A 26,334-nucleotide genomic window follows, 5' to 3' on the forward strand; every position below is an offset into this window, starting at 1 on the left:
TTATCCGGCGTGATATCGAGGATCGCGACTTTTCAAGGGCAGCCATCCGGATTATCTTCTGGTCCATTTTGGAAATTAATCTCCCCATCATGATTGCCTGCGTCCCTACACTCAGGCCGCTGGCGGCGAAACTGTACCCTGGGTTGGTCACAACGGGAAGTGGGAGCGAGTCGAGCGACTACCCTCCCACCATATCGTCAGAACCCGTACGGCTCCGGAGCCTTCGAGATAGTGACAGGCACATCATACCCGTTTGAATATCTCAGTTTTCCGGCAGCTGTGCTGGTCCTTTCCAAACATTCGCCGAGTGGGCTGGGACATTGTTGATGGCCATTACTGGGGCTACTGAGCACAAGAGGTAGCGGGTGATATCCGTCAGAGATACCTCCTCGAGAATTCGACGAGCGCCATGATCGCCATGGCTTGCCCATACGGCATGCTCGTCACCGGGATATCTTTGTAATGCTGCAGATCCCTCCCCATGCCCGTCCCAAAAGACGTGTTCAGCAGTTCCCCATCCTCGCTGATATTCGCCAACACCCCCTTCACCGCCTTAATCGCCATCTCGTCAAACTCACCCCCCAAATCCCTCTTCCTCTGCCCCTTGAGCACGCCAAACGCAAACCCCGCCGTGGCGCTCGCCTCCGGGTACGACCCCTCCGACTCCGGCACGTCCAACAACGTCCGCCACAACCCCGTCGCCGCCTCCTGCAACGGCCCCAACGCCTGGCACTGCGCCAGCAACGTATCCCTCAGCACCGCCTCCAACGCCGGGTCCCGCGCGCCACCCTCCCTCAACAACTCCAAAAACTCCGGCACCGCAATCGTCAACCAACTATTCCCCCGCGCCCACCTCGCCTCAGCAAAATGATGCCCGCCCGGCCCCCGCTCCGCAAACTCCCACCCGTGAAAGAACAGCCCGGTCTTGGCATCAAACAGATACTGCACATGCAGCAGGAACTGCCGCTTCGCCTCGTCCACGTAGTGCGGCCGGCCCAGGACCAGCCCGATCTTGGCCAGCGGCAGCACCGTCATCATGAGGGTGTCGTCCCACAGCTGGCCGCGGTTCTCTTCCAGATAGGTGATGTGCTGCATGCCGCCGTGGCGCGTGCGCGGCAGGTCGTGCAGCGCCCACTCGGCCCAGGCGTCGAGCCAGGGCAGGTAGGTCGGGTTGCGCGTGCGCTCGTAGACGCACGCGAGGGTGAGGAAGGCCGCCATCGTGTTGATGTTCTTGGTCGTGCCGCCCGCGGCGAAGCGTGCCGCGAACCAGTCCTCGATGATGGCGAGGTGGTTGGGGGAGTTGGTCAGGGTGTAGTACTGCCAGATGCCGTACAGGCCGATCCCGTGCGTCCATTCCCAGTCTTGCCAGCCCTTGGTGTCGATCACGCGCCCGTCGGGGAGGGTGAGCAGGAATTCGCCGGTTTTGTCGCGGATGTCGACCATGGCGGAGATGAGGAGGTTGATCTTGGCGTGCACCTCTTGCGAGGTTATTCCCGCGTATGTGGTCGGCATGGTGGGCGGGGAGTGTACTGTGGTGACGTGATGGTGGTGGTCTCTGATGGTCAGGGGTTGTTGTTAGGGTCGGGTTGGGGTTGATGATGCTGGTTGGTGTACTATGTATGACAAGGCGAGGAGAATAGAATGTGGTGGCTGCGGTGATGCTCAAAGCAGGATAGCTGCAGATGCTCCCTGCTTTGGATGTAACGCCTCTTTAAGAAGTCATCCCCGTTCACCGGCCGCTGCTTGGTGGAGAATCACCCCTGCCAGCCAACCACCTCCTAAAGCAAGGGTGGATTTTGGAGATCTGACTCGGGTTGAATTCAGCCGAATATACCAACGTCCCCTCGGTCCAGTAGGGAGCGAGTTACACAACATGAGGAGGGGAAGGTGAGTTTTCTTAGTGGGCCATCTCCACACCTCCTCGTCCGACTGCCGCTCCGTTCAGAGGGCCCGGGTTCGAGCGGAGTTGCTTCCTTAATGGTCGAGTGATGCGGTGGGCTCGGGGTAGCTCACAAGCGAAGGTGGAAGGGAGCAAACCGAGCGCCGGGATCCCATCTTATGTGCGCGGCCTGTGGGGAAATCTGGAGATCCTTGGCTTGTTTCCCCATGGGGAACCTAGGGGATGTGGGCAGACTTAAATGGTTGCTATTTCCAGGTCGATAAGGGACCGACACTCTGAAGTTTTCTATTCGGATGTCTTGACGGTTCATCTCCCTTTTCTCTCCGCTTCATCCACAGATACCGTCTTCCCACACACACCATGGGTTCACCGGAGCTTGGAGACCGCGACGCGGTCTCGCCAACCGGCGATGGCTCGACATCAGGCGACCAGAAAACCAACCCTTACAAGGACGTCGTCGAGACCGAGAGGGCGCAGTCACCTGAACTTGAGAAACATCATCAGAATTATGGAAAGATGGATAAGGAGTTAGCTCAATATGTCTCCGACACGCGCGTCGAGATCTCGGAAGCCGAGGACAACCGGCTCCGCCGCCTCATCGACAAACGTATCCTCGTCATCATGATAACGACTTATTTCTTACAAGCCATAGACAAGGGAACTATGAGCTTCGCTTCCATTATGGGTATAATACAGGACACCAATCTGGGAGACCAAGAGGTTCGTCCCGCAATACCCCCCCCCCCCCCCCCCCCCCCCCGGTCTCCCGTCCCACCCCGCTGCCCCTCACTAACTTCCCTCCTTCCAGTACCCATGGCTCACGACCTGTATCTACATCACGATCCTGATTGTCGAATACCCACAAAACTGGCTGATCGCGCGCGTGCGCATCGCCAAATACCTTTCATTCTCCATCATGGCGTGGGGCGTCGTGCTCGCCTGCACGGCGGCCTGCACCAACTTCACCGGTCTCGTCACGGTGCGCACACTGCTGGGTCTGTTTGAGTCGGTGTGCCAGCCTGCCTTCGTGGTCCTCTCGTCGACGTGGTACAAGCGCGAGGAGCAGACGGCACGTGTCACCTACTGGTACATGATGAACGGCGCGCAGCAGATGGTCGGCGGCCTGCTGGCCTACTGCTTCTCGCTGATCCAGCGCGGCGGCCCGCTGCTCTCGTGGCAGTGGCTGTTCCTGGCGTATGGCGTGGTCTCGGTCATCTACGGCGCCTTCGTCGGCTGGTGGATGCCCGACTCGCCCATGCGCGCCAAGTGCTTCAGCGAGGAGGACAAGCGGCTCATGATCGAGCGCGTGAGGTCCAACCAGACGGGCGTGCAGAATCGGGAGTGGAAGAAGCACCAGGCTTGGGAGGGTATCAAGGACCCGCAGGCGTGGGGGTATGCGTTGATTCAGCTCTGCACGACGCTCCCTACGAGTGGGTTGGGCAGTTTCCAGGGGCTCATCATCAAGAGCTTCGGCTTTACGACGCTGCAAACACAGTTGTTGGCTATGGTCCTGGGAGCGTATATCATCATCGTGCTGCTGAGCTCGGCGTGGCTGGTCAAGAAGACGAGCCAGAACCTGTTGGTGATGCTGGCGTTTGTGATTCCGTGAGTTTATCCTTCCCTCAGTTCCCGAGTCAGCTTGCGTTATGTCCCGCTAACAGGTATAGCTCCTTTATTGGGACAATCTGTCTCATGACCGTCCCCCCCGACACCATGGGGCAGAAGATTGGCTTGGTGATCAGTTACTACATCACTTTGTCGTTCTGGTCCGCTCAGACGCTGGCTCTGTCCATGGTCTCCCGCAACATCGCTGGGCAAACCAAGAAGAGTGTCGTTGTCGCGCTCAGCTTTATTATCTGGTCTGCTGGCAACGCCATCGGTAAGAAAGCCCCGGACAACTGCTCGCATTGGCGTGGTAACTAACCGCGGTTATTGAACTAGGCCCCCAAGTGTTCCTTGACTGGGACAAACCCCGTTACTTCATCGCATTCGCCACGCACCTCGGTTGCTACAGTCTTCTTGTTATCGTCATCATTTTCCTTCGGTTTTATCTAGTACACCAAAACAAAAAGAAGGATGCGTTGGCAGAGGAGACTAGCGGGGAGGATAGGTTGGCACACGCGTTCGAGGACTTGACGGACAAGGAGAACCCGAACTTCCGCTACGTGTACTAGATTTGAAGGCCTAGTAGGGTTGGTGAGTGGGGGTAATGCTTGTCAAAGACGAGAAGACTTGGAATGCCGAAATAAATGTTCAATTGTTTTGTGTGTGGAGCTACAATAAGAGTAAACCCCAAAGGGTTTGAACTTGAGACAGACTGCAAAGTCTATGTAGTTTTTTCCATTTATGGTGCTCCCTCGGGTATCACATTGCGCCATCTGCAGAAGTAAAAACAAGATCTCCACGACTGAACGCTTGGGTGAGAAAGATCCATCCCATCTCAACCCCCCATCAGCCGAGCCTTCCCTTCCCTATCCCCGTTAACCTCCCCCTCCCGCACAGCGAAGATACCAAACCGACTCACACCCGCCTCATTCTCCCCACCCCCCTTTTCCTTCCCCTCCCAATCCGTCACCGTCCCCCACCCCATGCAAAACTTCACGCCCTCCTCCCCCATCCCACCCTCCTCACCACCATAATAACCACCCCCCTTCCCATCACCACCACCATACCCCCCCTTCCCCTTCTCCTGCCCCCCCTCCCCCCCCTCCAACAAATCCCCCCCCGCCACCAACGCCACCACGCTCGCCACGCTATTCGGACTCCGCGGCAACACATCCGTCTCCCCCAAAAACACCCACCCCAGCACCACCAACGCCGCCGCCGCCCCCAACAACGCCTGCAAGATCCGCGTCGACGTGGCATCCTGCACGACCCGCCGTCTCCCCTCCCCCGGTCCCGACCGCGCCGTGCCGGGGTAGGTGAACATGTCGTCGGTGGTGTTTACGGGATGGCTCCCGACGGGGAGGGTGGTGTTGGTGGTGTTTGCGGGGAGCAGGTTCTGGGCGAGGGTCTGGGCCTGGATGAGGCCGTGGTGGTGGTGGATTGCGCGGAGGATCTGCGGTGTGGCGGAGGGGGTGCCGAGGGAAGGGAGGGGGATGGCCCAGGGGGAGCTGGTCAGCATGGCGAAGAAGGGGGTCAGGTAGTTGGGGGCGGTGGAGAGTCGGGCGAGGCGGCTGTAGGCGCGCATGAAGCCGTAGGTGGAGATGTTGGTGGGGCGGGTGGTGTTTTCGAGGGGGAGGGGCGGGTGGGAGGGGTCGATGGTGAGGTTGGCGCCGAGGAAGGTGGTGGCGACGGAGAGGGTCTCGATGGTTTCGTTGCAGCCGACCGAGGTGATGTGTTGGATGATGGGGTCGGCGGTGTGGTTGAGCTTGCCCCAGGTGTAGAGCAGGTCGCTGCAGCCCTGGGCCTCGGAGACGTTGCCGACGGTCATGCCCATGGCGAAGTAGGTCACGTTGGGGTAGGTGGACAGGATGTTGTTGTAGCCGTATGGCTCGTATTCGGGGAAGCGGTTGCACTCCTCGCCTTCGATGTTGATGCCGAGTGGGTTGTCATATGATCCGAGATAGGTGGTGTAGTTAAGAGTGTGGTTGGTTGTGATCTTGGACGAGTCGTAGACGCGACAGGTCAGCCTGGTGCGCAGCGCGGGCACGACGGCTTCGATGGAAACGGTGGATTTGTTGATTCTGCCGTCGCTAGACAATGGGGTCGTCGGGACGAGTTGGGGGAAGGCAAGGTCGTCGTAGGTAAATATGGGAAACGAAAAGTTGCTCCCGAAAATAAGGGATGCGACTACATTGCCATCGTCACTAGAGATCGGCGTCATATCAAAGGACTGGTTGGCCCGGAATGATACCGGGATCGTCGTAGGAATCGCAAGTGGTTGGAATAGTGATGCGGAGAATATCGTAAACACCGATGCGATCAGAAAGCCTGTGGTGGCTGCGAGGGCGCCGATGTTGGTAAACTTGATCTCGCGGAAGATGGTTCGTGGGACTGATGTGTCCATGAAGTCGAGCGTCTTGTAAGCCGTTGGGGTGACGCCCTGTTTAAGTGCCACGTATGGCGCAAGGGACCGGATCTGGAAGTCCATGGCGGACAACAACATGGATAGCCCACCGAAGACGACAGCTGGACCGGTGGTCCAGGTGTGATGCATGTAGTCATCATCACGGGCGTCCCCGAGGCCCTCTTCGTGGGTTGACTTACGCAGTGTCAGTTCCAGGGCCACGATAAGCATCGCTAGTATCAAGCACAATGCCGCACGGAAGGCGGGGTGTAAGACAACTGGATGCGTTTGCTTGGAGTCGACTTGTTGGAAAGTGTGAGATCTTCGGTCAGTGGAACGCAGCTCGCTGAGAATGGTGAAATACGGCTGGCTGGACGCGGGATCCACAGCGACCCCTGACCTAAAGGTTGATGCCAACAACGGCCGGCTGAGGCGCTTCGCATCGGCTGCCCCTGAGAACCGTAGCATGGCTAAAAGGTCGGGACTGTAGCGCACTAGCGATGCCATGCCGGGCAGGGTTGCCGGACTGCAGGGCAGGATACCCCGTTTTGGAACCAAAAACACGGCAACCGTGGTGAGAACGAAACAAGTAGCCGCTAGGCCAGCCATCAAATGGGCCGCCCAGTTTCGTATCACGAGCCTATTCCTCCACAGGGTTACGGAAGCGTGCGTTTGCATTGATGCTGACTCCATCAAACTCTGCTTGGCGATGATGGCAGCAACCTGTGCGTAATAGGCTGTTGCGAATCGTTGAAGGGCGTCCACCTCGAAGAGAGAGCTGAGTGGTTGGCCTGGAGCTAGTTGAGTGGGCAGGGCAAAGTCCATAACTTCGTCCACGTCCACCGAGGTGTTGTCGACCTTTCTGGTTTTACCGTAAGGGTTCTTGGCAGAGGAAAGGTCGTTGTAGAAGGCGGCAGAGTGCGCGTCGGCCAAATCCCAGCCGGTGACGGAATCCAGGGTCCGGGAAGTAGCCCCTGGGGACATGGTGACTCGTCGAGTTTGGGTCCCATTTCGGACCACGTTCACCTTTGTGATGCCGTAGGTCGGTACGCAGAGCATCTGGGCCGACTCTCGCATATGGGCGAGGTAGGGATGTCTTGTATGCGCGCCAGTGTAGTCATCGAGGGTTATGGAAAAGTCGACACTGTAGGTCATGTTGCCAAACACAACAAGGATACGCCTTCCCTCGTCGCCCGTTATCCCATCACACCGCGTTGAGGTGAATCGCGTGAACAGCACGTCACAGGGTTCGCGATGATGACCAGTGCACGGCCAAACCGGGCTTGGACGTATCTGTAGGTGCTCAATGTTACAACCGGGGGACGTTATGGTCAGATTCATTCCCCTTTCGTCGGTGTAATGAGGATCTGGGGGGGCCGCTCCCTTCAAGGTCAGCTCCGCTGGTTGACATTCGAGTGAATTTCCGAATCCGTCAACGATAACTCTCGTCTCGGCTGTGTCGGGCAAATCGGTGGAGACGGATTGAAAGGCGTAGTTGGTGGCTATTCCGTCCGGCAACGTGAGGTTTCGACTTATGAGCCCCTGCATGACATAGTATGAAAGCGTGCCGGCGTCAGACAACCGGACGGGACTGTCGATAAACCGATCCTGGACAGTCACGGGCCAAGACGGATAATGGACAAGAGTCCAACTGAGGGCGATCAGGCCAGTGGAGATGACAATTAAAACCTTGATGATGATGGCAACCGCAGAGGTGATCGAGACGGCAAAATCGCGGTTTCGTGTGGCCCTGAATACGGCGAATAGCTGAAAGTCGGAGAAATAGTCGAGCAGGAGAGTATGCTTGGGTTGCGCAGGGTGTCCCGACAGGCGAATCCATGGCGCCACCAACTTACTCTGGTATTCGGCACGGCTCCATACCGCAGCGATGAGGGTGAGAAACGCGGTGGGACCGTATGTCCACAGGTAGTGTCGGTTGGGGGTAGACGAAGCGATGCCGCTGTTCTTGTCAGAGACCACGAGTAGCGTTTCGATGGCGGCGACGACAAGGGCGAAGACGGCAGCAAAACATAGGAGAACGCGACGTTGGAGGTAAAAGGGCCGCCATGGTAGTTCGGCATCGACGAGGACCGGTGGGTTCGAGTGACCCGATTTCGAGTAAGGGGGAAGTTCGGTAGTGGCGCTAGTCGGCGTCCAAGACTGCGGACTCTGGGCACTCCCCGGTTCCGGTTCTCGCCCCCGGTCCGGGTTTTGTTGGTCCGCAATGTCCAACTCCACGGCCTGATAACTGTGGTCGGGCCATCTCAAAGAACGTAATGTCGAAGGAGGTGCTGCCGCCATGCTCACGGTCTTGCAAGCAGCTGAAATCCAGCACTGAGAGGCGTCACCGCGCCGGGACGGTCCTTGTTTTTGTGTGAGCGAGGGAGAAACTTCAAAGAATGCTGCCTGAAAATGATCCGCGTCTCGACCCGCATAGCAAACGTCGGACTCGAGTGCTCAACGGCTCGGACCCTGGCACACCTCACACCCTCGCCCCTGAAAATCTTGGCAGATCCCGGTCTGTCCAGTGAACCTTCGCGCTGCAGGGTCAAGTGGGCGCGGATTCAACTCAAAATCGAAATGAGACTAGGTCAATGCTGCCACGTTGTCAACCGTAAGATTTCGTAGGGCGACAGAGTAACCGTCGCGACTTTCAGGTTTTCAGGGGGGCAAGAGGAAGACATCTCGAAGGACACGGTTTGCTCATTGTTATATCAGAACTCCTTACATGGCTTAATCCAACAGCCCCGACCTTGTGGGCACCCAACCAGGTCAAGATCCTCATTCTTTACAGACGATCACCCAAGATGTGCCTCAACTGAACTTTGCCTCAACACTTCCCATCGAGACACCATCTATCTCGAGCGAAAACTTCATCAGCGCGGACTCGAGAGTGACGACAAGGTCGTAGAACACGTCGTAACTGTATAATACGGTGAGTACGGTTTGTTTGTGGATCTTGGTGCAAAAGGCATGTAGACGACTCACTATCCCTGCCCTTTCTTGTCAGCTTTGCTGACGAACTGGCTGCTTGGGACGGAGCGCAAGTCGGCCGTCAGCAAGCAGTTAGAACTGATCTTGTCGCCTTTGCAGTGGTGCGTTGGTGCAACTCTGTGACCCGGGGCAGTGTCAGCGGTCCGGGGTGGGACAATAGTAGGAAACTGTGTGCTAAGAGGTGTAACGCACGGGTCGGCACACTCAAAGAGCGTGTCTTGGAAAATGAGATCGTCGGGCGTGTAGTTCTCGCTGATGGATCGGTAAAAGGAGAACTTGATCTTTTGGTCGCGGAGGACGTCGTCGCCGATGTTGATGAACCATGTCATCTGCCGGTTGGTGAGTTTCTTTGCAGAACTGAAGTGGGAAATAGGGAAAGGGGGGAATTGAGAGCGTCACATTGAAGGCACTCACCCTTTCAGCTCTTTTAGTTCCGTCCCGGCGGATCTGGGTAGGTACACCACTGTCCAACTCGGGATCGTAAATTTCCCAGGCCTCAACGCCGTAATGGTGCGTGGCCGAGGTGGCGAGGACGGTGGCCTGTCGTGGCAGTTGACTCAGGGCCGCACCCCTAGTTCCCAATTAGCCTCTCTTCTTCCCCGATGTTGCAGCAGCGACTTCAATGTTGTGGTTTACATACTTGACAATGGCCGCCCACGCATCTGTTGGCTGAAGCACCTGGATGCCGGGATATTTTTTCTCGACACACCCCTTGAGGTATTGACTGCTGCCAAAACCCCCGACCAAGAAGATGCCCTGAGTTATGCGTTAATACTGGCGTCCCGATCCAATGGCACCTGAGAAGCCTACTGTAACACCACTCGTGGGGCGTTTGATCCTCACTGACTTGACCTGATCATCAATCAAGCGGAGAATGTCGGTGATGAGGGGCGCGAAGATGGTCTTCAGGTCCTTGCTACTCGAATGTCAGTAGGCATGTTCGCTTAGATGACGCCCATGGGTTGACAGTAATTAGTAAATATACTTACCCGGTCATCCTCCAGCAATTTGCCTCGAGCCCAAGATCGGGGTCGTCATCTAAGGAGGCCATAGGAAAGTTGATAAAGTACTCCTCATCGGGGTCGCCCTTGAACGCCCGCTTTACTTCCCGGTCGAAGCTCTTCTCCGCCAGCAAGAAGCCCTTGGTTTTCCGCAGATCGGCAAATTGCTCTTCGCCGACGAGGTTTCTGACGGCTTCGACAAAGCGTTGGTTCAGGCCGAGAGACCCGGCCATACCGCCTACCCAAGTGCACGTGGATTAGTTTCCGAAGACAAAGTGAGCCCGGAATATGTCTTACCGGTACCGGGAACGAGTTCCTTGACTTGGAGATTCGGACTGAGGCCCACAACTTCGTACGAGATGAGATCAACGGTGCCGCCGCCGGCGTCGCAGACCACGAACGCATCCCCAACATTGAGGGAGAAGTCTAGCGCGTGCATCGTGTAGAGCGCGGCAGCCTCGGGCTCCTTGATCAGTGTTACAGGGTAGATTCCGGCAATCTTCGAAGCCTGAAGTGTGGCATTCTTCGCAGCATCGGACCAGACGGCTGGGACGGAGAGGACGAAGTGCCTTTGGCAGATCTTGAGGTACTCCTTGGGGACCACTTTGGCAATTTCATTCTGGGCATGACGGTACACGGCACCGATAAAATCTGCGGCGATTTCGACAGGGGGTTTGGGCAAGCTCTTGATTGTCCGTTTGATGTTGCCAGTGGGGAGGTAGAGAGGTCGTTCTTGAGACGGGTCGAGTAGTAGCTTGACGCCGACGATATTGTCTCGCATGCGGTTAACCGACGCCCCCCACGCAAATTCCCCTCCCCTGGGACTACTGTAGTTGATTAGTGTCGGGATCTTGGGGGCGGATTCTCCTTCGGCGCCGGGCCAGTCGAGAATGGCAGCGACCTTGGTGTCTCGCTGATTAGCAAAGCAGTAAGCAATGCCGGAGAATGTGGTGCCAAAGTCCAAAGCGATGATGAGTTTCTCCTCTGACTCATCACCGGCGGGTGTGTCCGTTTTCATGTTGCGTAATGATTCGCCCAACTGCGCAACGAGGTGTTCGACCTTGGGGTCCAGGGGTTGAACCATCATGTGCGAGGTTACGTTAGGATAATGAGTTCGACTCAAGTGGGATTGGGGGAATGATTACAACAAAGCACCAAGGGCTACCAAGGTTTCGGGGATGAGGGGGGACCAGCCAGTACACGAGTTTTATTGAGGCTTATGCGTGGCGTTCGTTCACCACGCCCGCCCACCCATGCTCGCACAGCTTTGGCAGCGTTCGCCCCCCACAGGCAGGGGCATTGTTCGGGCTTACTGCATGGGGAGAAGGCTCGCAATGGTTAGGGGCTTGGTATCATCAAAGAACTCTATACCCCTCGTCTGGCTATCGTCCAAGGGGTATACGAGTCTATGCTACCTAAATAATACTAGTACTAACACCTGCACTTGAGACAGGATAGGAAAAGCAAAGGACAAAGCCACTTATTGACTGGCTGGCTGTGAGACCAAGCGGGGTAAGCGTGGGTGGAATTACCGCGTAGATGCCTGACAGCTGAGCCCAAAGAGTGCAGAATCCCGAGTCGTATGGGTTTCCATTGGTGGCCTTGTGGTGTTGGGATTTAGGCCGCAACAATGCCCCCCCTGTGCCACCCTGCAGCTTCTTCCTTTTGGGCGCCTACGTAAATTGATCGCCGACATGGCGTGAGGCTGTGATTGAGGGGTTGATTCGTACCAAAAGGTTGACCAAGGGTATTTTCCACTGCCAAATTTGTTCCAAGTTCCCAGCATTCCAGCTCCTCTGGACCTTCTCCCGTCGACTCTTGTGTCATCCTCCATGAGCTACGGCGAGGCTCGTCGCATGCACACTGAGTGTGGACGCCTAGCCTCTTCCGTGCCCCCGCGCTCCAAGAATATTAGCCATTGCACTTCATACCGGCCTTGTTCCCCAAGATACAGCAACACTATGGACTACGATGACCCGATGATGGACGCGGTAACTCACCAAAAGGTTACTGCGTCCGATGCCAGTGGGGATCAGCGGCGCCAGGAGGTGCTCCTACTTGAGCTCAAGAGGGTAAACCAAGACATGGCCGGCATTCAGAATGGGCTCAACTGCCTGATGCAACAGGTTGAGGCTATTCCCGCTCAGGTCGTGGCGGGGATGGGGAAGCCTGGTGCCTCGGGAGAGAATGGTTGGCGTAATTGGTTCCTAGTATGTGCATATCAGCCGGGCTCAACCGTTCCCCCGGGGGTCACTTGACTTACTCTCGCGGTACTAACGGGGTGAAACTGCTCACTAGGGCGCTAACGGGTATCCGGAACAGCAAAGTTACGAACAAGCATCCTCGCCGCTGTCTCAAATTGGTGGTACGCGCTTTGCAGAGCCCCATGGCGAAAGCAAGGTCCTAGGAACCCGGAACATTGCCCTCCAACGCGAGCTAGATGCCGTCAAGCGGGAATTGGCCATTGCGCAGAGAAAGAATTTGGGTCTGGAGGGCCAACTCCGCGAGAACCAGGAGCAAGTCAACAAGCTCCGCGGCAAGGAAGCCATGTTCCGAACCATCATCCTCGACCAGGCGGGCGTCCAGAAAATAAGCGACGACGAGATCCTTCAAGGGTTCCTTAAACTGCGCCAGGACATCCAAAAGCTGTCGCGCAGTCCGTCCTACGTTGTCGATACCAACCCTGTCCTCGCAACTGGGCCGCAAGGAACTACGTCGTCGTTGGCATCATTCTACCGCGCATCCGCCTGGGGAACGCTCGGCCTCGTGGATCGGCGCCTTCGCATGCGTGCGAAGATTTTTGACGTGCTACACTTTCACATCCTGGGTTACAATTGTTTCGGCCTCCAGGGATTCCAGACGAACGAAGCGGGAGTCCTGGGACAGGTCGAGCCTGGGCTGCGACGGTTTGAGTACACCCTGACAGAGCTAGGTGGTAAGAATTTGTCTTCTTAACAAACACAGGCTTCCCCTTTGACACCAAGGCCCCTGGGAACTCAGGCCGAGCACTGACGCGGCGCGTACATTTAGTCAGCGAGAACGTCATTAGCGACTGGAGGATTGCAACCATCAACTGCGTCGAGCTGACTGGAATCGAGGACGCGACGAGCGAGAGGGCTACGACCGACATATTCTCCCTCCTCGCCCCGCTCCTTTCCAAACATATCCGACAGTCGGAAGAGGAAGTCCTCCGCTCAAGTATCTTGTCCTTGTGTAAGGATGCGTATAAACTGCGCATGATGATGCGGAAGTCCAAGGATATATACGCGGTCGAGAAGATCGGACTTGACGGGGTGCCTTCGCTCTCCGCTCTCGAGAGCAAGGCGGATCCAATCGCCGTTGAGAATGGCAAGAACAGCGAGAGGAGCGATGAGATTGCATACACCATGTTTGGTGCTCTGACGAAGCAGCCGGAAGGGGAGGGGCAGCCTATGAAAGTGTTGGAAAAGGCTCAAGTTGTGCTCAGGAAGAGGTAGCTAGGTCAGGGGGTTCATTCGTGGTCTTTCAACAGGAATGCCTTGACTACCTTACCTATCATACTACCTACTCTTCTTTCATTATGAACCCCTAGAGTTACTTACAACGCTCTACTACTTCTTTTGGAAGTCCACTACGGCTTCCACCCACCCGTCCGATCCCTAAACAACCCAGCCGGATCAAACCTCTCAGCCACCTCCCTCGCCAGATCCCGACTCGCCTGCTTCAGCCTCCCCCAATAATCCTGCCGATAAAACCCATAGTTCATAAACACCGGCAAGTACACATCCGGCAACTTCCCCTCCGCCTGCCAGGCCGTCACCCTCTCCCTAATCCCCCCATACGTCTCCACCATCTTGCCATCCATCTTCCCATAATCACTCGGCAGCAAAAACGCATAATTCAGCTCAATAATCAGCCGATCCGCATCCTCATCCGCATCAATCAGATCCTGCCCGCGCGCGCGCGCCGCCTGGGCAATGCGCCTCGGGAACGGCTGGTACGCAATCGAGGCCACAATCCCGGGCACCAGCAGCACCGACTTGGTCACGGCGCGCCAGTGCGCGTGGATGCCGTCCAGCAGCACCTCGGTGCCGTCGGCCGCGCTCGGTAGGGGGACTGTCTCCGTGCCGATCTGGACTTGGAAGCCTTTCAGTACGACCCAGTTGCTGCCGGCCATCAGGTCGGCGTAGGTTTGCGTCTTGAGCGTGTTGGTGAGGGGTTTGAGCGACGTGAAGTTGCGGAAGGTGTCCGGGGGGACGGCGGATTCGGGGCCGTCGTAGAAGAGGAAGAGGATCCAGGAGTCGAGCAGGTTGAGGTTGGTGCGCTCGGCGGTGACGATTACCGCGGCTTTGTCGTCGGTGTTGTACTCGGTGAAGTCGCGGACCGCTTGGAGGAGCTTGGCGTCGAGGTCGGGCGTGCGCAGGAAGACCAGGTTGCCGCCGTAGACGTCGCCTTGCGGGTGGCCTTGGAGCTTGTAGTTGGTGACGACGCCGAAGCTGTTGCCGCCGCCTTTGAGCGCGGTGAAGAGGTCTGGGTTGGAAGTCTCCGAGGCGGTGACGATGGTGCCGTTGGCGAGGACTACTTCGTAGGAGATGGCCGAGGACGCTGACCAGCCATACTGCGCCGACATGTAGGAGAGGCCGCCGCCGAGGATGAGACCGCCGACGCCCGTGTTGCCGATGCGGCCGCCGACGAATGTCCAGCCGGTGCCTTGCAGCTTCTTGGCTATCCCGTCGAGCCGGTTACCCGGGCCAACATCCATGACGCCGGTGGCGGGGTCTAGGAGGACGTGGTCTAGGTTTTGCGTCGAGATGAGCGGGCCGCCGTCGACGCTAGCGTAGTAGTTGTTTGGGCTGTGCCCTCCGGACTTTACGGCGAACGTCTCATTGTTGGTGTTGAGGACCCGGAAGACGGCCGCGACCTCGGCGGCAGATCTGGGGAAGATGATGCACGACGGCTTGAGAGCTGTGCAGGAGGCCGACCAATACTCGGATTGCTCGGCCGTGTATGCAAGCTGGAGACGCCTGGAAACCTCGATGTCTGTGTTGGCTTCGACATCGGAGCAGGTGTCGGCATACGCCGGCGCGATGGCCGCCAGGAGGAGGGAGAGCAACGAAGTTGCCCGAAGGGATCGCATGTTGGCCGTAAATACAGGATTGGTTACGGCTGAGTCACCAACAGTATACTGACAGCAAGAACTGCAAAACCTGGGGTCTGACGCGGAGACAGTCCTCTTTATCCTTTCTCATGACACCGTTCTCTACCCTTGCCCGAAGTCTCACCCGCCCACCCCACAATCTGACAGGATCGGCATGTTGACAGGGCCGCCAAGGTGGTAAGGATATGCCCAGGGCATTTTCACAAGAGCTGAACCACGATGTAACCGACGACTGGGACCAAAACGAGGCGGGATACGACCGCTGCTGCAGGCCCCGGTAGCGAGAACTCGGCAATGAGCCCCGTTGGCTACGGATAGGTTCGGCACCTGCAAAAGAACCTGGGAGGAGGTCGGCAGGGCTTGCATTGTGTGGACAGAACCCGGTTTGGCATGCAGTAGTGTGTGAAAGGACCAAGGAGGAGCATGCCAACTGTCACCCACTGTGGTGACGGATCAGGTCAGCCGTCAGAGTGGCCGTGGTCGAGAACTCTGGGAAAGTCCCATGCACTGGAAAGTAGCATTATGACCTCGCGTGCTGTGTGACAGGCTGAATTCGGCATCCAGATCGGGAAGACGCCGACCAAAAAGGCCCTGGCATATGGATTGTCTCGGATTGGCCCCAACGAGCCCGGTTTTAATCAGCACCTTGCTGCATGCTTCGGGTATTTGTAGCCCACCTATCAAAAGGGTAAACTTCCCGGTTTCGGCTCTTTCAACTGCCGTCATATGCTCGTACCCAACATTGAGGTTTGCGGTGTTTCGAGGTTCATTAATACTAGACTACCTCGGTAGGTAAGGTACCTATTAAGAGAAACCTCCCACTTTCGGGGACTAGAGTCTCTGATAGCAAGAAAGAGTTATGAGATGCGAAATGCAAGTGTCGAAATATAAAGGTCTCCGCGGTCTGTAAACTTAGGATAAAGATAGTGGAATTATACAATCCAGGTTTGTAAAGGACAGAGAATAAACCTTCTATTTGAGAACTCGAAGACCCAGCGTACGGTCAACGATGTGGTGCCGATTACCCCTGAGCCTCTACTAGATGCAGTCCTTCCTTGATATGGGTCCGGAAGTGACTCCGCCGCCAAGCTACGGTGGTTGCCAACAACCACAAGTCTTCCGTAGTATAGTGGTCAGTATGTGAGCTTGTCAAGCCGACATCGCTCGAGACCCGGGTTCAATTCCCGGCGGGAGAGTCCACACATCTTTTTGACTTTTGGAGGTGTCCTACACAGATCAATGGGTTGTTTTATATTGACCCAAGAATTACCATTACATTGTAGGGGAACCAGCAGTAAATTTTTACTTTTGTTTATTGATAGTTGGAACGACCGCTAAAATGAACAACCTAACACCTTTTATAGGTACTCTTCAATAGAGAAAGCCGCTCAAAACAGAAATATACTCTCCAACGCCGACGCAGAAAAACAGAAAATCACACAAAAGTAGGGATCAAACCAACCATCCTACCCCATCTCCTCCCTATCCCTCTCTCAAACCCCTCTAAAACCCCTCCTCCACCTCCCTCCCAACCCCCATCCCATCAACCCCTCCCTTTTATTCATCACCGTCCATGCCTCTTAACATGCCTCGCGACATTATCCGCCCTCCCCACATACCCACACCCCGCATGCGGACAGCGCGCCTCCTCGGACGGCACGGCGTGCTCGCGCGCATACGCCTTGTGCTGCGTCCACAGGTGGCGGTGCAGCGTGCGCGCGTCTAGGAAGCCGCGCGCGCAGCGGGCCGTGGTGGCCGGCGTTACCGGGCACCGGAAGCGGGCGCGTTTGTGGTTGTTGTTGTTGTTGTTGTTGTTGTTGTTGTTGTTGTTGTCGCGCGGCTTGTGCTTGTTGGGTGGGGTGGGGTCGTTGTTGTTGGTGGTGGGTGCTGCGCTGGGGTTGGTGGGTGGTGGGTTTGGGTTGTGGTTGTTATTGTTTTGCGCGGCTTCTAGGTATGGGAAGGTTTGGTTGAATGCCGTGGCCGGGGAGGCGGGGGAGAGTGCGGATTCGGGGGTGGCGCTCGAAAGGGAGATGGGGGTGAGGGGAGCCGCGGGGGTGTGGTGGCTGCCCGGGAGGTACATGGCATCCATGTCGTAGAGGGAAGTCGTGGGGCTGGTGGAGCCATGTGGCGGCGTGTATGTGCAAGTCTCGGGCGTAAAGTCGATGCCGGTGAACAGGTTCTCATCCAAGGTGTTGGTAAAAAGGTCTCCTGGTGGATAGTTGTCTGGTACAGCCCAGGAAGGGTCCGTCGAGCCGAGGTAGAGGCCAAGCTGGAACGCCATCATAGGATCGAGATCCTGAAGCGGCTCTACCGCGCTTGAGCCCAACGAGTCGGCAAAGCTTGTGTTCATTGTGGGATACGAGGATGCGGTTTGTGGCGTGGGTGGCGGTACGACGGCCTGCGAGCTCTCGAGACCAAGCGCATGGTAGGTCGGACTTGGCGGCAGCAGCGGGAATTGGGGCCTTTCGGAAGCAGTGGTTTGATGGAGCCAAGCCCACTCCCCAAGATCCTCCTGAAAGGAGAAGGGAGAGTGGGCTTGGGTCGGGGACTCGTTGGTAGACATTGTTCGAATACCCAACTCACGGCGACGTGAGTTGGACGCGCTCTCGCGAGCTATGACTTCGGTTTGGTTTGGTGTGGATGTTGACGGTGGCTGCCTGAAGACGGCGATTGATGATGGCGCGATGATAGTTCGGGGACTAGTTTAACGACGTAGTCCAGGGTCGGAAAGCCTGACAGTGCTTTCGAGCCGCATGTCTTCAGACACACGGAAGTAGTATGCCATCCTGTTGGAACCGGTCAAACTTCGATTCCAAAGATGGCAAGGGCCGTGACCATTCCACCAATCCTTCAACCAGCCTTGTGACGAGAAAGGCAATCGAAAGCACATGGGCAATATTTGCCAGGCGTGCCTCCTCTACTTCCCATCGAACAGGGCTGAACTCTAGGATCTCCATGCGAGGATCCAGCTGAAAGTCATCCTCGAGAATGTCAATCTTGCCGAGTGAATGCATCGGAAGGCTTCCGGGGACAGCAAGCGTGGGCTGGGCGGCAGGGCCGGCGACAGGAGCGCGCGCTCCCGGCCTCCTGGCGGGCCATATGTTGCGCGGCAGGTCCATGCTGGCGGCGGTTGCCGATGGCAGTGCGTCTGGGGGCAGCACAGATGCGTTGAGCGCGGGTTGAGCGACAGGGAATCCTCGCGGACCGCTGTCAATGTTGGTCGACAAAAGGTCGTAGGGGAGCGCTCGAGGGGTGAGGTCGGGGGTTGATGCTGCTGCCGCTGCACCGGGAATTTCCCAAGCTGGTTGGAAGAGGTTGGGGATGCGGGGCCAGGGCCGAGTGGGCAAATCGAGAGCAATCCAGGTTTCGGACAGGGAGGACCGAGGTCTAAACTGGACGTGACGCATATCGAGAGCGCCATTGTTAGCAATGCGATCATCCACTAACCCGTCAATTTGCACTGGTAGTGCTGAGCATGGCGCTGAGCATGGATTTTGTGGAGAGCCCCGGGGGGCGAGTTCTCGAGAAGCAACCACATGATTGTTGTCGGCCTACGATAGTTGTTAGGGCAAGGTAGGGGGGGGGGTTTACGGGTTGGCGAATGTCCTACTTGATCGAGCATAACTCCGGAACGACGAAAGTTGTACTCTTCGGCATGGAGAGGCTTAGGCTCGAGAGGCGCGAACGGCGCGGTTACCGCGGCCACGGTTTTAACGGGGGTTTGTGGGCGCGATGGGGTGGTCAGATTTGCAGTCTTGTGTCCAAGTTGTCGAAAACACAGAATGCGAGTGCGATGCGAGGGTGAGGTTGAGAAAGAGCGAGGGGCAGATCCGGATGGCGGTCGAGGAGTCAGACGGGATTTAAAGGCGACCTCAGGAACACAGGCATGCACTTGCATGCGAAGGCCTCCGCCCAGCCCGCAGGCCCACTCACCAGGCTTGGTTTTGTAGCGACTGATTGGATGAACATGGCATGTGGCTCAATCGAGAAATCCGTCCTCAATGTGGCAGTGCTGTCCTCAATTCGTTCGGTTTTACCTTGTACATGTACGTGGGAGCCATTTCGAAACCCCCTTCTGTCGTGGCTAACAAGGTGCAAAGGGATTGTTTCAACTCTTGTTCTTATGGACATGCAGCCGAAGCTTGACTTTCTTGAGGGTTGATGTTTTTCCCATCACTTTCATCAACTTCGCTTGTTCATGCAAATCTGCTCTAGGTACATGTACGTGGAGGAAACTTTGCTCGGGCCCTGGTCTGATGGGACGAACGCCCCACCCTATGCTGAGCCCCGCGGGGCGCCCCCGCTTGCGCTCCCGGCCTGACGCATCGACCATCCCGGCCTCGATTCCCCGGCCTCGAGACCGGTTTCTGGCATCCACTATTTAGTACATCATATCAAAACAATCGAGGGGACAAATACATACGCGAACGGTCTAGGTAGAAACCTGGAGGACAGCCGGCAAAATCGGGGATTCGGTTCAAGCAAGTCAATGCAATCCAAAGAAGTTGCAAACTTGAATCCGGACAAATTCTGGGCAAATTGAGTCAAATACGAAATGTGAGTGCTGTTTACCCTCGAATTGAGGCACCTACCACAGTTTGTTTGCGTTGTGGGGAGCCTTGCCTGCGTTTGAACTCCATTTCGATCACGTATGCGCGTTCAGGGGGGAGTCTCTGGTGAGCCATTTCACAAAGAATATCTTGGATTCAAGAATGGCTGTGCATTTGTCTGCAAGTACCTATGCACTAGATGGTTCCCTTCTGATCCTTGATATTGATGGAGTTCACATACACGCCGAGGACAACGACCCCTTAGGTTCAATGCTGGTATGCGTGTTCTGCTTGCTCTCCAAGACTCTTAGTAAGGTACCTAGCTACTACCTAATCCAGCTTGCATTCTCCTTGACCTCTGTAGCCTCTGCTCTACAGCAAACGAGTATCCGCCTGCCGCCGCTCCTGAGCTGGCGGACAGCAACTACTTGCCTCTTAGCCGAATAAATAAGACTCTGTCTCTGGTTTTGGATCTCTTTGAATCTATCTGAACCAGCCACCACTAGCCACATCAAGTGGCTGGGGCTCCCAACATGCCGCCCCGACAACCACCACAACTTTTGGCCTGTGTCACCCCCGACCCATAACTTGGCGCCCCCACAACCAGGTTTGTTTGCAGAGCAGCAGTCGCAATGTCACTTTTAGTTTCGAGCCCACCAAGTTGGCCAACCAAACATCTACCAGGGATAGTCAGCCTGCCTACGCAGCTATCTTGGCCGATTGCAAAATTGTTCAGTTACCTCAGGTAAACAGCACTTTTATATTAAGAAGACCAAGAGTGTCTGAGGGGTGGGGGGGGTTAGGGTTAATGGAAACCAGGGATTTGATTTGTTCCGAGGTAAATAAATCTAAACAAATCAAATATGCCTCGGATTTTCTTTATTTGATTTGTGGCGAGCCTTGAGTGGTACATACATGGTTCATTGAGACATACTAGTACCTGAAGAGTTACACAGACCTACCAATAATGATACTCCAGTCTCACGGAACTGCGGCAGATCTGATCAAAAGCGGGGTTGCAATGACACCCCCGAGCGCCTGCAGACCTAGCTCGGAGCTGAGGCAAGGGTAATGCAGTCGTTATAAGCTGAGGGGTGCTGCTGGTGCTGCTGTGCTGGTGCTGCAGCCCACCGCGATCTGTCGCTTTCTTGGTGTCCATCTCGACGTTGAAATACCTTCCCCTCGAGTCGAATACCTTAGTCCTTAGGTACTCTGGCCGGTTTGACGGCTACCGCTCAGCATGGCAATGATGATTATGCCCTTCTCGATATGGTGCATCCTTCTTCTATCAGGATGTGTCGTATTCTACCGACTAGTTCGACGGCAGTCGAAGCGGGGTGGCACCCACAAGCTTCCCCCAGGGCCAAAACCCCTTCCGCTGCTTGGAAACTTCCGAGACTTGCCCCCGAATGGCATGCCGGAATACCAACATTGGCTGACGCACAAGGACCTTTACGGCGGCATCTCCTCCGTGACAATCATGGGCATGACGCTCGTATTAATACACGACAAGGAGATGGCGCATGAGCTCCTGGACAAGATGGCGAGCAAGACTTCCGGACGGCCGAGCACGGTTATGGCAAACAAGCTGTGTGGTTACGAATCCATCGTCGTTGCTCAAGGTTACACTCCCACCCTTCGCCGTTGTCGAAAATACATGCATCAAGAGTTTGGCACCACCGTGTCCGCGGCTCGGTTCCGCGACACCCAGGAGATTGAGATAGGACGCCAGCTTGTGCGTACGTTGAAGGAGCCAGGAAAGTGGCTAGACCATTATAGAACGTAAGATTCCGCCAATTCTAGTCTTTGAAGCGTCGAGGGCTGACGAGGAAATCTGTCTACTTTCAGTGCCGCTACCGCAACCATCTTGAAGATGGCCTATGGCTATGCCATCGAGCCTCACCGGCCTGACGCATTGGTTACCTTGATGGAGAAAACGGTGCACGAGTTCTCACTAGCCGCTGTTCCCATGGCTTGGGCAGTCGACATTATCCCCGCCCTCCAGTATCTCCCCGAAAACTTCCCTGGAGCGGGATTCAAGAAGACGGCATCAGAGTGGCGCAAGTCCGTTGTGACAGCGGCGCATATTCCCTACCGCTTTGTCCAGAGCCAGATGGCCGCCTTAACGCACCGGCCTTCGTACGTGTCGAGGCTAGTCGAACAGCTCAAGGAAGAAGGGGATTCCAAGCTCGGCGGCGAGGACGAGGAAGCCATTATATGGTCGGCGACAACTCTTTACGGCGCTGCGACAGATAGCACCGTGGTTACCCTGACCACCTTCACGCTGGCCATGATCAAGTTCGAACACGTGCAGCGCAAGGCTCAGGAGGAGCTTGATCGTGTCGTTGGCGCGCATCGCCTGCCCACATTCGAGGACCGTCCAAACCTACCATACATTAACGCCCTGGTTAAGGAAACCACCAGATGGTGGTCTATCACCCCCATGGGTTTCCCTCACGCGGCTACCGAGGATATCGAATTCAATGGATTCCACATCCCCAACGGTGCCTATCTTATACCCGCCGTCTGGTGGTTTCTGCACGACCCACAGGTGTATGCCGACCCGGAATCCTTCGATCCCGATCGTTTCCTCCCGCCCCGCAACGAGCCTGATCCGGCGACCGAGGTATTTGGTTACGGCCGCAGAGTATGCCCTGGCCGCTTCGTTGGGGACTCGGCCCTCTACCTCAACATAGCCCAATCACTGGCCGTTTACAAGTTCACGAAACCTGTCGGGAGAGATGGGAAGAAAGTCGACGTGGATGTGAAGCCGACACCGGGCATCGTGGCCTATCCGAGCGAGTTCGGTTTTCGGATCGAGCCGCGGAGTGAGAAGTCCGAGGAGCTGATCAGGGAGTTTGAGCGGCGCCATCCTTTTGACAAGGGTGACGCTGAGCTTCTAGGGGACCCCAATACGATGAGGGTTTAGCTACCTACCTAGGTAGCATACTTGGTAAGTTCCAACGTGTTGGATGTCTGTAAGAAAACATGGGGGGTGAGGCGAACCTTGAAGTTGATTGGGAAAAGGGTGCTGTTGGGCTTCTGTCTTTTTTTTTCTTCTTTTCTTGTTTTTTTGTTTCCTGTCAACATACACGTGTAAATCCTCAGCAACCAAACTCAATACAAGTAACTCATCTCATCATCTCAAGTTAAACATTCTCAACCATCTCCCGCTTAAGCTTTGGAAAGGAAAAGTGGGCTGAGAACCCCACAACCCGTCCCGACGCCGATCTCGTGGCATCCGTGAAAGCCAAGTTCTCGCTTGCTTCACTGTCAACTTGTGATTGGACTTGAGCAACTTCCACTTTCGGGATAGCTCATGCATCTGCCGCTTGCCCCCTTGGCACGCCGCAAGGGCTGACGGTGCTTGGCCCATAAAATTTGGCTTGGCCTGAAAACAGATTTTGAAGGGACGAGGATGGACAGCCTGGGCAAGGGGACGGTCTCAGGACCGGGGTTGGGCTTCGACGTTGCTCAGCTAGCGGGTGTCCGACGAATAGCACACAGCAATGGGGCGCGCCAAATATACCTTGGATGTCTGTGGCCAGGGTCCACGTCTTCCAGCAGCCCAGGGAGTAACGGGGCGGGCCTGGGCCTGGCCATGAAGAAGCTGGAAAGTGACGCGAAATATAAGACGGCCGTGCCTGCGCTGCCGTTCAAGTTCGACAGCTCCGAATCCTTTGACTTCCCGTTCGCAACAACCGACGACGTCACGGTTATAATCACATGTCTTATCCTATTCCAACCATGGCTTCCAGTCCCCACCCTTCACCACCAGCGTGGATCGAGGGGCACGAGGCCTCCTCACATCTCCTCCCCGCACAAGGGAACCCCCATGGCTATCCCTCCCAATGGCAGCAACAAGTCCACTCCGACACCGATACAGATGTCCACCGCCCCGACTACTATTCTTCTTGCGTCCCCGCCAGTCCACCTTACAAGTCGACATTTCTCCAGAAAGTTTGTGCAACATGGACCTTCGAATTATTCGGCCTGCTGGTTTCAGCCGCCGGCTTAGGTGCGATGGTGTACGTCCTTTTGCGGTATGACGGTCAGAGAATTCCTGATTGGGGGTCACTGTCATTCAATACGCTCATCTCCATCCTGGCCGTTGTGGGGAAGATGGCTGCGCTCTATGGCGCAACTAGTGCCGTTTCACAGTTGAAATGGATCTGGTTGACCGAGCATGGCAAGAATTTGATCGATTACAAGACTTTTGACAGCGGGAGCCGGGGGGTGAGCGGCGCCATGATGCTAGCTTGGTCTCTCAAGGGGCGGTATGTCAACCCCCTTTCCCTCTTTGTCGCGTGGCATGCACCCGACTGACTCCCATGCAACAGGAGCATCGCGGTTCTCGGAGCACTGGCCATCATTATTGGTGCCGCCGCTGGCCCTTTCGCCCAGCAGATCGTGCATTTCTACGACCATGAATACGAAGATGTCGGCCGAACCGCGTGGTTAGCCAAAGCCGACATTCTCGACTCGCTTGGTCCCAAAATGGACTCATCGACCTGGACCCTCGACCCCATATTCAAGGCCAACGCCATCACGGCCTTGTTTCTCCCTACCCAAGAAGTCCTCACGCAGCCACGTTTCAACTGCCCTACAGGTAACTGCACCTGGGCGCCATTTTCAACCCTCGGCTTCTGTTCTACCTGCGTCGACCTCTCGAGCCAGCTAAAACGGACATGCAAGACTGTCAGCAGCTCCGACAACACAACCACGGCGCAAACCTGCACCGTCGCCTTCCCGGGCGAAAGGGAACCCCTGAGCCTCTGGTACGTGGCCGACCCTGATTTTGACGGTGCATCCGAATATATGGTACTCAACTCTACCTTGGCCGCCAATTCCACCGCCCTCACCAACATAACCTGGCCATCAACAATTTACCAGTCCATCCGCGCCGTCGTGCCCACCGACGAGCTGGGCGGCACCCGAAATCCTTACCTCGAAGCCGACGGAACAATGGCCAACAACGGAATCCACATACTTAAGAATGATACCCGGTTAGTCAAACCCCGGCTCCTTACCTCCCTTTCTGGGGAGCACGGCGGTGTCTCGGGAAGCACCATGTTTTGAGGATGGCAACTTTGCTCCCGGATTACTCCGAGAACCCCTCATCAAAACGCACAAACTGACACTACTTCGTAACCAAAGCTTCATCGCCTCCGAATGCGCCATCACCTCCTGCGTGCGGCGCATCCAAGCCTCCGTCACCCGCGGCATCTACTCCGAAACCATCCTCGACACCACCACCCAGCTCCGCGACCCCTACACCCCCCCCAATCCCATCACCATCACCCCACCCTGGTCCCCGAACACCAACTTCACCATCCACCCAGAATGGCTCGAATCCCTCCCCCTCACCCACCCCGACCCGCTCGGCGGCCAGCTCCAGGGCCGCGTGCACACCGACGACAGCAACCAGGCGATCCGCGTGGTCGACCTCCCTGCCTCTGGCGCCGCCTCGCGCGCCAACGATGCCCTGCAGGCCGTCTTCTACGCCGACTTCCACAACACCAACGGTAGCAGCAGCAGCAGCAGCGGCAGCACCTGTCCGACGCCCGACGACAACGTCGCGTGCGCTTTCCGCGCGCTGGGTGCCGCGCTGACCAAGTCGGTGCGGGATCTGGCGGTGTTGAGGAATGGGACGGGGGTGCCGTATGTGGCGGAGGGGAGGGTGATGGTGGTGGGGACGTTTATACGGGTGGAGTGGGCGTGGATGGCGCTGCCGGTGGCGGTGTGGGTGTTGAGTTTGGTGACGGTGCTGGTGGCGATGGGGGAGTCGAGGGGGGTGCCGCTGTGGCGCGATTCGGCGCTGCCGTTGGTGCTGTTGTATGGGGAGCAGGCGGAGATGGCGGGGAGGGGGGTGGATGAGGCGGCGTTGAGTGCGAGGGCGGAGACGGTGAAGGTGCATCTGGTTGGTGATGAGGGGAGTGGGTTGAGGATTTTGACGAAGAGTCAGGGGTAACGCTCTCCTGAGTCCCCCCTCCCCCTTTTGTTTTTGTTTTGTGTATTGGCAAAGCGGTTCTGGCTCTGATTGGCGGATAATTTCTGGGGAATAAAAACAACCGAGAAATGGAATGAGGCTACAACTCTAAGACTTGTGACCAAAGGCTGTCTGTCGCCAGGACCCGAGTCATGAAGGGTCTGGGAGGTATCAAGAGACGCAACACCCCCGTTGCGACCTCGAAGACAAAAGGTTCAGAACGACATTACTCCCACAGTCAGTACCGGCGCCTAAGAAATGGGGTGATCGCACAAGAGAACCTGTCGCATTTGACAGTCTCTGTTTGGTTAAAAGAGTGGCTACCTTACCTATGTACTGACCAAACTCTCTCTTTGCTCCGTACGGCTCCTTGGTGTTTCCGAACGGAGCATGCCGCCCCGCGCCCCCTTTGCTCAACACGGGAAGGCTCCAGGTCATCCCCTTTCTCGGTTGAGATGATCTGTTGCTCCAGAACTAGCCAAGAATGTAGCGGGGGTGGATTAAATGTTGCGCTGATCTCTGCCCGAGTGCACTTTTTAGGGACTCCATTAATTGGAGGAAAGTTCGAGGGAGGTGGGCCGCAACGGTGAAGTTGGGGTTCCCAAGACGAAAGATCACCCCTGAATATATTTCTCCAAATATTCAATTATTGGTGGATAATTCGTCTATGATACAGCAAGAAGGAGTCGCGGCCAAAAGGTACAAATCCAACTAGCTCAGACTGGGTTAGAAACTGATGGGGAACTCGTGGCGC

At 56.3% G+C, this 26,334-nt stretch overlaps 8 protein-coding genes and 1 non-coding gene across 9 annotated transcripts; 5 read left to right on the plus strand and 4 right to left on the minus strand.

Moving 5' to 3' along the window:
* Positions 1-134: 134 nt before the first annotated feature.
* On the minus strand, positions 135-1,783 carry B0H64DRAFT_248726 (Six-hairpin glycosidase-like protein). The gene has a single exon (XM_062799965.1). The coding sequence runs from the start codon at positions 1,510-1,512 to the stop codon at positions 376-378; it is 1,137 nt and encodes a 378-aa protein (XP_062655147.1). The 5' UTR covers positions 1,513-1,783; the 3' UTR covers positions 135-375.
* Positions 1,784-1,951: 168 nt separating this feature from the next.
* B0H64DRAFT_367012 (general substrate transporter) lies at positions 1,952-4,213 on the plus strand. The gene is made up of 4 exons (XM_062801933.1): positions 1,952-2,620; positions 2,709-3,505; positions 3,568-3,779; positions 3,842-4,213. The coding sequence occupies exons 1-4, from the start codon at positions 2,261-2,263 to the stop codon at positions 4,072-4,074; spliced, it is 1,602 nt and encodes a 533-aa protein (XP_062655148.1). The 5' UTR covers positions 1,952-2,260; the 3' UTR covers positions 4,075-4,213.
* A 31-nt stretch (positions 4,214-4,244) lies between these two features.
* On the minus strand, positions 4,245-11,127 carry B0H64DRAFT_427150 (uncharacterized protein; the record flags this gene model as incomplete). The annotated part of the gene is made up of 13 exons (XM_062805768.1): positions 10,202-11,127; positions 9,893-10,142; positions 9,714-9,819; positions 9,544-9,659; positions 9,318-9,474; positions 9,096-9,232; positions 8,898-9,020; positions 7,635-8,157; positions 7,551-7,598; positions 7,442-7,517; positions 7,120-7,411; positions 4,804-7,089; positions 4,245-4,278 (listed from the first exon to the last, which is right to left on the minus strand). Exons 1-13 carry the CDS (start codon positions 10,989-10,991, stop codon positions 4,245-4,247), a joined length of 4,938 nt encoding a protein of 1,645 aa, XP_062655149.1. The 5' UTR covers positions 10,992-11,127.
* Positions 11,128-11,575: 448 nt separating this feature from the next.
* Positions 11,576-13,419, plus strand: B0H64DRAFT_409635 (uncharacterized protein). The gene is made up of 3 exons (XM_062804725.1): positions 11,576-12,114; positions 12,203-12,839; positions 12,935-13,419. The coding sequence occupies exons 1-3, from the start codon at positions 11,737-11,739 to the stop codon at positions 13,378-13,380; spliced, it is 1,461 nt and encodes a 486-aa protein (XP_062655150.1). The 5' UTR covers positions 11,576-11,736; the 3' UTR covers positions 13,381-13,419.
* B0H64DRAFT_409636 (uncharacterized protein) lies at positions 13,420-15,116 on the minus strand. Its single transcript, XM_062804726.1, has one exon. It carries the CDS (start codon positions 15,018-15,020, stop codon positions 13,515-13,517), a length of 1,506 nt encoding a protein of 501 aa, XP_062655151.1. The 5' UTR covers positions 15,021-15,116; the 3' UTR covers positions 13,420-13,514.
* Positions 15,117-16,156: 1,040 nt separating this feature from the next.
* On the plus strand, positions 16,157-16,237 carry B0H64DRAFT_t153. Its single transcript has one exon. It is a non-coding gene; the product is annotated as a tRNA-Asp (tRNA).
* A 368-nt stretch (positions 16,238-16,605) lies between these two features.
* B0H64DRAFT_420395 (uncharacterized protein) lies at positions 16,606-18,448 on the minus strand (the record flags this gene model as incomplete). The annotated part of the gene is made up of 3 exons (XM_062805455.1): positions 16,606-17,503; positions 17,540-17,740; positions 17,877-18,448. 3 exons carry the CDS (start codon positions 18,446-18,448, stop codon positions 16,606-16,608), a joined length of 1,671 nt encoding a protein of 556 aa, XP_062655152.1.
* Positions 18,449-21,005: 2,557 nt separating this feature from the next.
* B0H64DRAFT_330123 (cytochrome P450) lies at positions 21,006-22,520 on the plus strand (the record flags this gene model as incomplete). The annotated part of the gene is made up of 2 exons (XM_062800916.1): positions 21,006-21,373; positions 21,440-22,520. The coding sequence occupies 2 exons, from the start codon at positions 21,006-21,008 to the stop codon at positions 22,518-22,520; spliced, it is 1,449 nt and encodes a 482-aa protein (XP_062655153.1).
* A 482-nt stretch (positions 22,521-23,002) lies between these two features.
* B0H64DRAFT_435938 (uncharacterized protein) lies at positions 23,003-25,649 on the plus strand. Its single transcript, XM_062806161.1, has 3 exons — positions 23,003-23,868; positions 23,932-24,597; positions 24,749-25,649. The coding sequence occupies exons 1-3, from the start codon at positions 23,318-23,320 to the stop codon at positions 25,560-25,562; spliced, it is 2,031 nt and encodes a 676-aa protein (XP_062655154.1). The 5' UTR covers positions 23,003-23,317; the 3' UTR covers positions 25,563-25,649.
* The last annotated feature ends 685 nt before the right edge of the window (positions 25,650-26,334 follow it).

Source organism: Chaetomium fimeti (assembly GCF_033439085.1).
Source record: "Chaetomium fimeti strain CBS 168.71 chromosome Unknown B0H64scaffold_9, whole genome shotgun sequence".
Taxonomy (NCBI): Eukaryota; Fungi; Ascomycota; class Sordariomycetes; order Sordariales; family Chaetomiaceae; genus Chaetomium; species Chaetomium fimeti.

What these genes read in the sequence shown, in the direction of transcription:
- B0H64DRAFT_409635 (XM_062804725.1), top strand. Translation starts at nt 11,737, where the DNA reads ATGAGCTACGGCGAGGCTCGTCGCATGCACACTGAGTGTGGACGCCTA. An exon ending in GTTGGCGTAATTGGTTCCTA is followed by an intron (nt 12,115 to 12,202) that starts GTATGTGCATAT and finishes ACTGCTCACTAG; the next exon opens with GGCGCTAACGGGTATCCGGA. An exon ending in CACCCTGACAGAGCTAGGTG is followed by an intron (nt 12,840 to 12,934) that starts GTAAGAATTTGT and finishes GCGTACATTTAG; the next exon opens with TCAGCGAGAACGTCATTAGC.
- B0H64DRAFT_409636 (XM_062804726.1), bottom strand. Translation starts at nt 15,020, where the DNA reads ATGCGATCCCTTCGGGCAACTTCGTTGCTCTCCCTCCTCCTGGCGGCC.
- B0H64DRAFT_367012 (XM_062801933.1), top strand. Translation starts at nt 2,261, where the DNA reads ATGGGTTCACCGGAGCTTGGAGACCGCGACGCGGTCTCGCCAACCGGC. An exon ending in CCAATCTGGGAGACCAAGAG is followed by an intron (nt 2,621 to 2,708) that starts GTTCGTCCCGCA and finishes CCCTCCTTCCAG; the next exon opens with TACCCATGGCTCACGACCTG. An exon ending in GTCTGCTGGCAACGCCATCG is followed by an intron (nt 3,780 to 3,841) that starts GTAAGAAAGCCC and finishes TTATTGAACTAG; the next exon opens with GCCCCCAAGTGTTCCTTGAC.
- B0H64DRAFT_435938 (XM_062806161.1), top strand. Translation starts at nt 23,318, where the DNA reads ATGTCTTATCCTATTCCAACCATGGCTTCCAGTCCCCACCCTTCACCA. An exon ending in GCTTGGTCTCTCAAGGGGCG is followed by an intron (nt 23,869 to 23,931) that starts GTATGTCAACCC and finishes CCCATGCAACAG; the next exon opens with GAGCATCGCGGTTCTCGGAG. An exon ending in ATACTTAAGAATGATACCCG is followed by an intron (nt 24,598 to 24,748) that starts GTTAGTCAAACC and finishes TCGTAACCAAAG; the next exon opens with CTTCATCGCCTCCGAATGCG.
- B0H64DRAFT_248726 (XM_062799965.1), bottom strand. Translation starts at nt 1,512, where the DNA reads ATGCCGACCACATACGCGGGAATAACCTCGCAAGAGGTGCACGCCAAG.